Source organism: Palaemon carinicauda, chromosome 32 (genome assembly GCF_036898095.1).
Source record: "Palaemon carinicauda isolate YSFRI2023 chromosome 32, ASM3689809v2, whole genome shotgun sequence".
Classification (NCBI taxonomy): domain Eukaryota; kingdom Metazoa; phylum Arthropoda; class Malacostraca; order Decapoda; family Palaemonidae; genus Palaemon; species Palaemon carinicauda.
Window position 1 is genome coordinate 77,322,174 of NC_090756.1, and position 12,346 is coordinate 77,334,519.

The 12,346-nt window shown below is 50.4% G+C and overlaps 1 protein-coding gene across 4 annotated transcripts in view; it reads left to right on the forward strand.

The window, feature by feature from the left end:
• Positions 1–12,346, forward strand: part of LOC137625393 (coiled-coil and C2 domain-containing protein 2A-like) — a 256,721-nt gene that overhangs the window by 109,587 nt on the left and 134,788 nt on the right. For all 4 annotated transcript variants that reach the window (XR_011040859.1, XM_068356265.1, XM_068356263.1 and 1 more), the window contains exon 10: positions 6,773–6,925. Coding sequence is in view for 3 of the 4 variants with exons in the window: in XM_068356265.1 (XP_068212366.1) it covers positions 6,773–6,925 (153 nt within the window). In the remaining variant the exon portion in view is untranslated. The remainder of the gene's footprint in view (positions 1–6,772; positions 6,926–12,346) is intronic.

Below are 12,346 nucleotides of genomic sequence, written 5' to 3' on the forward strand. Positions count from 1 at the left end.
AGTGTGTTCCCCGCCAGACACGTGTCCAGGGTGTGAATCGTGGAACGAAGTGCAGTGGGTACGCTTCGGCACGAAGAAGAAGAAGGCATCCAAGAGGTCGCCTAAGAAGGCTAGCACCTCTTCCCCCTTGGCGTCACCAGGAGTGTCGTCGGAGCGATTTTCCCTTCCACCTTCCCCTACCCAGAGTAGGGGACGAGGTAAGTCCTTTGCGGGGAAGAAGCCAGAGGCTCTTCCCCAGGAGTCTGTGCTGCAAGACAGTGGGGTAGTGGCATCGATCCAGGCAAGTGTTGGGCCTAAGGGTGAGATTGGTGGGGGTTCTGGAGACGGTGCCCTGGTGCTTGCGGGCCACGTCTCTTCGGATGACCCCATGTGGGGTAAAAATGTCCCTGCCTCTTCGCCCGCATCATGGGCATGTTTTTCTGGTACCTCTGCAGCTGAAGGCGCCCCCGAGAAGGACGATTCACCGCCTTCAGACCCCCTCGGATGGGTGCCTCCGAGGACGCCCTACAGGTCCCCGCTGAGGATTGAGGATGGAGGAAGGCCTCGGAACCTGGTTTCCCAACGAAGGCGCCTACGCTCTCCCCCAGCTCCGTCGTCTTCCTTGCCTGACGTGTTTCTTCAGTCCCCGCCTTCCGCAGTTCGTCAGGCCGTTCAGCCAGCGGCTTTTCACGCTCCTGCCCTTCTGACGAGTTACGACGCGTCTTCAGATTCATCGGTGGTAGCGGTCTCCAATTCCTCAGAAGGCGAAGCCCCGTAGGCGGCGTGAGAGGTCCCGGAGGAGGCATTCTCGTTCCCGCTCACGTTCCAGGTCTCGCCACGGAAGTAGTCGTCCAGGTCCCCCAGGAGGAAGTTCAGGAGGAGTCGATCGCCAGGGGAAGAATGGGTGGCCATTCCCCGTAGCAAGCTCGTCGAACTTACATTTGTTCCGAGCACTTCAGGTTGGCGCCCTAGAGCCAGGACTCCGGAGAGGTTCGCTTCCAGCCACAGGCTCAATCCGCCCAGCAGAGGGAGTCGCCCCTTCGGTCGGGCAGCCTCGTCTCGTCCTCCAAAGTAACGCATCAGCGTCAGGAGAAAGAGAGACGGCTTCCTCCGTCGGGCAAGCCCACGGAAGCCTGGTCCTTCACAGCGAAAGACAGACCTAGGATGGAGGCCCTCGCCACTACGGCAATGCCCGTCCTTTGTCCAGAGCCATACATGGAGGTCCCCGTCGGTGGAGCTCCGTCCAGAGAAGCAGATCGCCCGGCGGAAGACGCGGACGGTACCATGGAGGGCTCGACAGCGGAGGACTCGGCATACAGGAGGGTAATAGGGCTCAACAGGAGGCACCACAGGATAGATGAGCCTGAACCCTCCGCCGAAGAAACCTGGCACTCTAGCCTCAATAGGCTAATGGAGGCCCCCGTCCAGCAAAGACCTTCGTTAGCTCTCACGGTGGCTAACGAATCGTGGCCAACCGTGCAGAGACCCCCAAATCCCAGAGTTCCTCGAAGTTGCTCCAAGGCCTAAGGTCTCAGAGCAAGTTTTACCTGCCAGAAGGACAGCGGCCAGGGGCCTGCAAGATGGAAGCGGCCCTCAAAGTGTTAGGCCAAGGGGCTCCAGAAGACAGGGCGTCGGCAGCCCCAGTCTGCTTCTCCCAGTCGGAGGCGACGATGATGGAGGAGAAAGCCAAGGATCTGGCTAACGTCGCCTCCTGGCTAGACTGGTGGGCTTCCGCCCTTGTAGGAGTCCAGTCCTCCTACGACCTCTCAGTTCCGGGAAATAAGGCCCTACTGAAGGAGCTAATTATCTCGTGAGGTAGGGCCTTGAAATTCCTGTCCTACCAGGCTTTAGCCCAAGCATCCAACTGGGTCCTTCAGAGGAGAGACACTGTCCTGAACAAGCTGACCAGGCGTATTCCAGACAGGGAAGCGAGGGCCCTGAGAAGTCTGCCCCTGTGGGACGATTCTCTTTTCCCCTTGAAGGCAGCAGAGGAAATAATGGAGAGGGTCCGAAAACTCAAGGATGTGGGTGACCCCAGACCCCAGTCAGTGAGAAGGCCCATCCACAGAAGACCTTCGTCAGATGTTCCTCCTTCTTCTCGGGCCTCGCCTAGCCAGCCCAGGAGGGACGCCCCAGCAGCTGCTTGGTCTTAACCTTCGCAGCCCTCCCGTAGGGGAGCAGCGTCAATCCCGGCCCCCTTTAGGCCTTCCTACGCGGCAGCCAGGAGAGGACGTTCAGGCTGCTCCTCCAGAAGGAGATAGGGGGAGAGGCCCCCTACTCCTGCCCAAGCCTCAGGTGGGGGGATGCATCAGACATTTTTGGCAAGCATGGAAGTACCACGGGGCGGAACTGTGGGCAGTAACAGTTCTGAAAGAAGGGTACAGGTTACCCTTCCTAGCAGATCCCCCTCCTCTAATACCAGATCTTTGGGCGGAGTGGTTAGCTCCCAAGGACCCCTTGAAGAGGACAGCTCTGCAAGAGAAAGTCTCAGCGATGCTGGCAAAGAGAGCGATGGAAACGGTACAGGAACCAAGCCCTGGGTTCTACATCAGGCTCTTCCTGTTGGAGAAGGCAATAGGAGGTTGGAGGCCAGTCATAGACCTCTCAGCTCTCAACAAGTTTGTGTGCAAGACCGACTTCAAGATGGACACCCCGAAGTCGGTCCTGGCGTCCTTGAGGGAAGGGGACTTCATGATGTCCATAGACCTCAAGGACGCCAGGACCGACTTCGGGGTGTCCATCTTGAAGTCGGTCTTGCACACAAACTTGTTGAGGGCTGAGAGGTCTATGACTGGCCTCCAACCTCCTATTGCCTTCTCCACCAGGAAGTACCTACAGGTGAAATGGGGTGCCCAGGCATTACAGTTCAAGACCCTCGGCTTCGGGCTGTCCACAGCACCTCAAGTCTTCACGATGGTCTTCACAAAAGTCTCAGTTTGGGCACACGAACAGGGCATCCAGCGGATTCGGTACCTGGACGACTGGTTGCTACTTTCATCCTCAGAGGAAGTACTGAGGGAACAAGGCGCGAAGCTACTGCAGTTCTGCAAGGTTCTGGGCATCCCATCACCATCAACCTGGAGAAGTCTCATCTGATACCCTCCACCAGGATGACCTACCTCGGGATGGTCCTAGATTCCCGTTTGGTGAGGGCCTTCCCGTCAGCGGAGAGGCTGGACAACTTGGACCAGGTTCTCCACCCCTTCATATCGGGACAGCCCAGGAGGGCGAAGGACTGGCAGAGGTTAATAGGCCACCTGGTCCCCCAGGGGAGGCTCAAACTCAGGAACGTCCAATGGAATCTGAAAGAGCTCTGGAACCAGAGGGATTCCCCCCACAAGGTGGTTCCGGTTCTCCAAGAAACGAAGGAAGCTCTGGAATGGTGGCTCAGCCGAACGAACACCCTCAATGGAATGCTCTTCGCAGCCGAACACCCCGAAATGCTCCTGTTCACAGACGCTTCCAAGGAGGGGTGGGGTGCCCATCTCCTCGGAAGGTCAGCAAGAGGCAGTTGGACGGACGTAGAGAAGGCTCAACACATAAACGTCCTAGAAATGAAGGCAGTTTGAAGGGCGTGCCTGCAGTTCGTCAATCTACTCCGGGAAAACACCGTGGCACTGATGTGCGACAACGCCACAGTGGTGGTTTACATAAAGAAGCAGGGAGGACTAAAATCGAGGGAGTTGTGCGACTTCACGTTGGAACTTCTGGATTGGGCCGAGTCAGAGCAGATCACAATCTCAGCAAGGTTCATTCCAGGAAAGAGGAACGTCCTGGCCGACAGCCTCAGCAGGATGGGACAAGTGGTAGGAACCGAGTGGTCCCTGCACCCAGAGATGGCCAAGATCATCATCCAGAAATGGGGTTCGCCAGTGATGGATTTCTTTGCAACAAGACTGAATGCACAGCTCCCCGTGTTCTGTTCTCCTGTGCCAGACCCAAAAGCGGCGTTAGAGGACGTCTTCCAACATCCTTGGGACAATCTAGACGTATACGCCTTCCCCCCTTTCTCGATGCTCAGACAAGTGCTCAACAGGGTAAGGAGGGCCCACAACCTGAAGATGTCTTTGGTAGCACCCTGGTGGCCGGAGAGAGTGATTCGCGGACCTAAAGGAACTAGCGTGCCTCCCACCTTGTCCCCTCCCCAGACATGCCAGACCTTCTCCGGCAGCCCCACTTCCAAAGGCTCCACGAGAATCCTCGGTCCCTCCGCCTTCACGCGTGGAGGTTATCGAACGTCTCCTGAGGAAGGAAGGCTATTCGGCAAGAACGGCAGAAAAGATGTCTGGGTATCTGAGGCGTTCATCGGCAGCGGTATACCAGGCAAAGTGGGCCACCTTTACTAAGTGGTGCTCCTCCAGGAACATCAGGCCACTGAGGGCCTCCATTCCGGAGATTACAGACTTCCTGGTCTATCTCAGGGACGTAGTCAGTATGTCTATTCCAGCCATCAAGGGAGTCCGTGCAGCTTTAGGCCAAGTTTTCTTCTTGAAGGGCATCGACCTGGGGGCCTCTAGGCATATCTCGATGCTCATCAAGAGTTTCGAACAAGCATGCCCCCCTTAAGTCGTCAGAGTACTGCGGTGGGATGTAGCTAGGGTCCTGAAGATGTTATCTGAACCCCCGTTCGAGCCCCTGAAAGACATCGTAGACAGGGATCTCACCCTCAAGACTGTTTTTCTGCTGGCGTTGGTCTCAGCGAAAAGGGTAGGTGAGATTCACGGACTGTCTTACGAGGTCTCACACTCGAAGGGTTGGCGGGAGGCTTCCATCAAGTTCGTCCCTTCCTTTGTAGCTAAGACCCAGAATCCAGCCGTATGGGATCCCAGGTTTGAGGGCTTCTCAATACCAGCAATTCCTCGTTCGGACAGCCCGAAGGACTTAAAGCTGTGCCCTGTCAGAGCCGTAAGGAAATACTTGGAGAGGACGGCGAGACTTCGTCTTGGTATCAAAAGCCTTTTCGTCTCCACAGGCTCAGTGAAAAAGCCGGTCTCTAAGAACACTATCTCCTTCTGGCTGAGGCAGGTGATTATCAGACCATACAGTAGTGCGGGTGTTCCACTGCCTGGTAAACCCAGGCCCTACGACATTAGGGGTCTAAGTACCTCGTTAGCATTCGAGAAGAATATGGCAGTGGGCCAGATCCTGAGAGCGGGCACCTGGGCTAACCAGTCAACCTTCACGCGGCTCACTATCTAAAGGAATGTTCGAGTAAGTCCCTAGACGGGTTCTCAATAGGAACCGTCATCTCCGCGCTCCATACGATTTAACGGCATAGCCCCAGAAACAACCGCGGGTAGTAAGACCAAGAGACAGGTTCGTTTCCCTAAAACCCCCTTGTTCTTCCTTCCCCCTTCTTCCGCTCGAAGATGGACTCGGGTAGCCCCCTGAGCCAGCTCTCAAGACACGGGATCATCGAAAGGACATGTATCCGAAGAATTCTTGCACAGGTGAGTTACTTAGACACTAACATGAGCTCTTTGTGTAGCCTCCTATCTAGGTTCCACTCATCCTGCTTAGCTAGGTCTCTGGGTCTAGAAGGCCACTCCCACCTCCTAAAGTGTAAGTCTCCTAAGAAAGTAGTTCGAGGTAAGTACTCCGTGTTGGAACAAATCACCAATTTTCATTAATTTGTATTTTTCCTAACAGTACTTACCTCAAACTACTTTCGGGTAATGGCTCGCTCTTCCTTCCCCGGTGCCTTACTGACCTATTAGGTAACTAAGCTACCAAGAACTTACTGGAGGTCGGGACCCGAGCTAGCATGCTCCCTGACCCGGGGTTAGCTTCAGGGCACGTATCAGTCCGCCTGAGGTTAACCCTCACAGAAAACGGAAGTAGGGTAAACTACACAAAACTCTGGTCGGATGGGAGGAGATCCCAGGTACTCCTAAGAAAGTAGTTCGAGGTAAGTACTGTTAGGAAAAATACAAATTACTTAAAATTTGTGATATTTCCATCCCTTCACGAAAGTCTCTATTATGCTGGAGATGTATTGATCAATTGGTGCATCTTAAAGGTGATGGGCTCCCTACCATTTTATTGTGAAGAATTTTGTTGATAATGGAGTAGTCTCTTCATAAGTAATGGTTTTCATAAGAAAATCAATTTTATTATTAGAAAATATATACAGTACATTATTTTCCATTCATCCAATGGATTATCTCATCATGTTTTATGATAATGCATTCAAGCAACTGGATTCATTTAGTTTCTAATTCTATTTGATATTTTGTTTATAAAAGATATTATTCGAGTCTTTGATTCTATAAGCAGTTCATGTTTTGATTTATAGTGTTCTTGAAGGTTAATGCATGTCGTGACTCAGTAGTGTACTTTTACCTCTGACTTGCTAAGTTTCTGTTCTGATAAGTCTTTTCCTACCAGTACAAGGTTACCAGCATTAACTGAGAGTGGAAGATGGTGGCTGACGGTTACTCTTCAGTCCTCTTTACTATCTTTCATTGTTACTTGCTTATCTGTCCCCAACATCATTGTCTTGTATGAGTGACTGTGATTTTCTTTTGGATAATATTGACTTCCCTTTGTAGTGGATTCCCAACTGTGTCATAGTTTAATCTTAAGTTTTCTTTGAAGTAAAATTTAACTGAGAATCAAATAAATTGATTTTTGTTAACAATATTAATCCAATTGAATTTATTAATTGAAAAAAATTGTCCACACTAACTACCTTTACTGTATATCATTTTCATACAAATATATTGTGAGATTTTTACAATTCCCAGAGATTATGTTTATGTTGTTAAGAGATTAGGTACCGTGTTCATTACAGAGAGAAGCCAAGAAACGTCAGCAGCGAAGGAAGCAGATGGCCATTGAGGAGGAACTGGAGGATTCTGCTTTACATGCGGCTCAGGATGAAGTGCTGTTGGCAACTCCCGACGAAGAAAAACCAGTCCCTCCGGCAACAATAGATAAACGCAAGGTCAGTATCAAAATAGAAAAATGATTGCCGAGTAATATTTAATATATATAAGGGATTTTGACGTAGGAAAAATCTATTTCTGGGCGAGGGACCTGTGCCGCCCAGTGAATAAGCTCCATTTAGCACTTATTCTTAGGTAATTTACTGCTAAATATACCAGAGAAAAAATGTAAAGGAGTGCTAGGTTAACTAGCTCGCTCACCTATTGGTGTCGGTATAAAATTGGGCGTATAATCCAGAGGTCCCGCACTATTTAGATTCATCCACGACAGAAACCCTAATAGAGGAGAGCCGTTCAACCTCACTCGGTACTACTAACAATGCATCCGCTCAGAACCCAACTCCTTAGCACCCAAAGTTTGGGGACTCCAAGGGAGAGGAGCTGGGAGGGTTCACTGGGCGGCACAGGTCCCTCGCCCAGAAATAGATTTTTCCTACGTCAAAATCCCTTTTCTGGGCTCGAACCTGTGCCGCCCAGTGAATCTATACAAGAGAAAATGTCACCAAACTTGCAAAATAAAGGAAAAAACATAAGCGTAAGGGAAATACAGGATGCTTTTAATCAGAGATGAGTACCAAAAAACAATTATAAGGGTATCTTAAATATGAACATAAATCCAATAAGGTAGGTATAATAATGCCGTGAGTGATAATATATACAGATACTCAGGAGTATAAAATTTACAAATATAATAACAGTATTCAGGTGCGAGACCAACGAATACAATAGGGTATAAATGAGGCAGGTAAGAGGGAGAGATAAAGAGTCAAGGCATTAACCTGTGAGTTACTTGGGAGTAACTACGCTCCCTGCGGCTACTGTAGAAAATTTTAGGGCTTCCAAATGTTTAAGGTAGTGTTTCTTGAACACTGACGGTGATTTCCACCCTGTATACCTGGAAAGGTCTGTAAAATTCATGTGGTGAAAGAAGTTCACCGAGGTAGCAACCGCCCTGATATCATGTGCAAGAGGAAAAGAGTCAGGGTTAGCTTGTTTAATAAAATACAAGATTTGTTGCCTGATCCCTTTAATAGTAATGGTACCGCCTTGTTCTCTAACGAATAGAGGCCCCGAGGAGTTAGAGGAGGTCCGGGATAAATAAGACCTAAGAGTAGTAACAGGGCACAGAGACGGATCTTGCGTGAGGGGAACAATTTTCCAGGAAGACCATCTGTTTTGAGGGTCTTCGTTCTTAGCCAAAAAGAATTTGTTAGGAGAAAGAAGGACCTCTCCCGAAGGCAGGAAGTCAATATGACCCGGGTCTCTCGACAAGGCTGCCAATTCAGAAATTCTTGCCCCGGAAGCCAAGCTCACCAGGAAAAGTGTTTTCCTGAGAAGGGGAATGTAATCACAAGAACTGTTAATGGTATCAGAAGCCAATCTGAGTACGTCATTAAGGAACCAGGTCACCGGAGTAGGACGAGTAACCGGTTTCAGTCTGGCACAAGCTTTCGGAATTGAAGCTAACAAAGAGTCGGTTAAGTCTATGTTAAAACCCACTAGGAAGATCTTTTTCAGAGCCGATTTAATAGTGGTGATAGTATTGGCTGCCAGACCTGATTCTAATAAAGATCTAAAGAAAGTGACTGTAAGGTTCAAGTTCATACAGTTCACGTCTGAGTCTATTAAAAATTTTGCCAACTTTTTAACTGCAGAGTCATACTGGCGGATGGTGGAATCCCGTTTATCCGATTCTAGGAACAAGGTGTTTTGAGGATCAATATTGGCACCATGCATAGCCGCAAACTTCATAAAGTCCATAAAGTTAGGGCGCTCTGAATGTTTGAGAAAGCGTACACAACGCGTGTTTGTACTATCTGAGACAGAACCGGATTGGGTATCGGGTGAGGGTATAGTCTCAACTCCCGCAGGAGAGGATACCAGTTGCTCTTGGGCCAGTTGGGTGCGACCAAGGCTACTTGTCCCTTGAAGGATCTCAGTTTGTCTAGAACTTTCAGCAAAAGATTCACCGGGGGAAAGAGATAAATCTTTTCCCAGGTGTCCCAATTCTGTGACATGGCGTCTGTGGCGTAAGCCTGAGGGTCTAGATTGGGAGCCACATATACTCTCAATTTGTGGTTGGATTCCGTGGCGAAGAGGTCCACTTGGAGACCGGGAACCTGAGAGAGAATCCACCGAAATGACTTTAGATCGAGTGACCATTCCGATTCTAGAGGGGAGGTCCGGGACAGGGCGTCTGCCACTACATTCCGGACTCCCGCCAGGTGGACAGCTGAAAGATGCCAACGGTTCAAGGCTGCTAGGGAGAATATGGCTACTAGAACATGGTTCAGAGGCCCTGACTTTGACCCGCCTCTGTTGAGGCAGCGGACCACCACTTCGCTGTCGAGGACCAGACGAAGGTGTTGTTTCTTGGGAAGAGCAAGACGTTTCAGGGTTAGAAGAACTGCCATGGCCTCTAGCACATTGATGTGAAATTGGCGGAACAAGGGAGTCCAAAGACCTTGAACTTTCTTGAGCTGAGAATAACCGCCCCAACCTGATAAGGATGCGTCCGTGTGAATGATTAATTTCGGAGGCGGAAATCGAAGGGGAACTGACTTTGACAGACTGTTTGCTCTTGTCCAAGGAAGAAGTCTTTCCCGTAGAATGGGAGGAAGGCGGACTTTCCTGTCCCGGAGCTTCCGGTTCGCCCTCGAACGCCAGACACGATTGATATCTTTCAATTTTGCCTTCAGAAGAAGATCCGTCACTGAGGCAAACTGAAGGGACCCCAGAATCCTCTCTTGGAGTCGTCTGGAACTTACTTTGTCTTTGAGAAAGCGTTTGGTGTTCCTTGCAATCTCTAACCTCTTGGGTCTGGGAAGACACAGAGTATGAGATATAAGATCCCATTGCAGGCCGAGCCATTGGAACTTCGATTTTGGAAGAAGACGGGACTTCTTGAAGTTGATCTGGAAGCCTAGAGATTGAAGATAATGGATGACTTTGTGAGTGGCTTTTAGGCAATTTTGGGAGGTGTCTGACCAAATGAGCCAGTCGTCCAGATAGGCTACTACTTGAATCCCTTGATTCCTGAGTTCCTGAACAGCGACTTCTGCTAGCTTTGTGAAGATCCTTGGGGCGATGTTGAGCCCGAAAGGCATCACCTTGAAGGAGTAACTTTTGTCCCCTAAGCGAAAGCCTAGGTACGGACGGAAGTGTCTCGCTATCGGGACGTGATAATAGGCGTCTGTAAAATCGATAGAGGTGGTGACGGCCCCACGGGGAAGTAAGGTCCGCACCTGCGAGACGGTAAGCATTCGAAACTTGCCGCATTGAATGAACAAGTTGAGAAGGGATAGGTCTAGAATCACTCTTCTCTTGTCTGAATCCTTCTTCGGGACACTGAACAGCCGACCCTGAAACTTCAGGTGTTTCGTTTCTTGTACGGCATTCTTTTGTAAAATATCCTGGACAAATTCGACCAGGTCCGGAGTGGAATGTTGACGAAATTTGTTCGGAGGAGGAGGTCCTTGAATCCAACTCCACCCCAGTCCCTTGGAGATGATACTGAACGCCCAGGGACTGAACCTCCATTTGTTGCGGAAGGCATAGAGCCTCCCCCCTACCTGCTGCACCTCAGTATTGGTTTGAGGAGTTGCCTCCACGTCCGCCTCGGAAGTTCTTTCCTCTGCGAAAAGCTCTTCCCCTGCCTTTGTTCTGGTTAGAACCACGGTGGTAGCCTCTACCTCTACCATAACTCTGGGAAGAGCTATGAGCCTCATACGACTGGTTAAAGGCAGGAGAAGTGGCGGAGGCACCAGAAAGCTGGCTCTTAGGAAGCAGAACGGTGACATAGTCGTCCGAAGGAGCCTGAGAGGTGGAAGGCTGTGCCGGGGCAACAGGAGATGGGGGAAGAGGCAGCCGGAAAATGGGCGAACCAGTCTGCTGTTGCCTGAACTGGGTGGAAGTATATGGACGGAGCTTCTTCCTACCCCGGGCTTGGTAATTTGCAGGGTCAGATTTACGTTTAGGAGTCAAACCCCAACGGGCTTTAAGGCTCTGGTTGACTCTAGTGGCCTCCGCCAAGACTTCCTCTACAAGGTCCTCAGGTAAGAGGTTTGAACCCCAACAGGAGGACCGGATCAGCTTATTAGGTTCATGCCTAATAGTCGCCTCTGCTAGGACATGTTTGCGACACTTGCGTTTAGCAGTAGCGAAGTCATACAGGTCGTAGTATAATGACTGCAACGTAGCCTTGTTGAGAGATTTAAAAATACTCTCAGTATCGTAAGTTAAGGCTATCGACTCCGTGGAAGTGGCCAGGTTCAGAGTACGGCCAACGCGTAGGCGAGAATCATACTCCTGTTTAATGAGGGATTCCGGGAGGCGGGGAAGCCGCTCACTAAACATTACCGAAGCACAGTCTGCTGCTAGCTTTCCAGAGGTAAATGTGGTATGGACGTTGTCCCAACACTCAATGCATGAAGGAAGAAGGAGGGAGATTGGATCCACCTCTCGGATGGGAGGCAAGGGCTTCTCCTCCAGAGCATATTGGAAGGCAAGCTCTGCTACCTTATTGACACATGGAGTCACGGTGTTTTTGTCCATTAGGAACATTGTAAAAGAGCTCTTATAAGGCGTCAACATAGTGTTGGTGCAGCCGATGTCATTCAGGAATCTGGCCCACACAGATTGAGCCTGCTCTTTTGGGAAGATGACTGTCTCCTTGGGGACCTTGTCTAACCGAACCAAAGCTTCCTCGGTAAGCCTGGCATAACCATGAAATGGAAATGCCAGACCAGGAGGAAAGAATTCGAAGTCCTCTAGGGGACGAGTGCCAAGACCCTCCAAAGTTAACATTCCGTCTGAGAACGGGGAATGAAGAGCCATACGCCAAGGGTTGTTTTTGGCAAACTGCGGGAGCTTAGAGGCATCCGGGATGAGAGAGCTTTGGACCCGCTCCGGAGCACCTTGCTCTAATGCCCCAAGTCTCTGACCGATGTTAGAGAACATCGTGTCCATCTTAGACTGTATCTCTGATACAAACTTAGCCTGCATCTCCGACACGATGCGAAGCATGGCTGATTCGGAAAGGCCCGGGCTAGCAGCAGGTGTGGCGGAATGAACTCCCGGGTCGCGAGACTTAGAGGAGGAGCCAGAAGCCTTAGATGACAGGTTTGTATTCTGTTTAGAACCATGAGAAGCCTTATGAGGCTTATGAACTTTAGGTAAGGTTCTAGACTTATTCTTGGGGGGAACCGGGTGTGATCGTTGGGACGAATCACGGTCCCCAGAAAAACCATGGAAGGAAGAGCGATCAGAAGAAGAAGAAAGAGAGGGGCTGAGGATAGGAATCTCAGCGCCAGAAACACCTGCCTCACTTACCACCCTACCTGTATCTGGATCATCCAATAACATGGGTTCCACGTCAAGGTTCATGGAGGCAACATTGTCTTCTAGATCTCCGGGGGCGT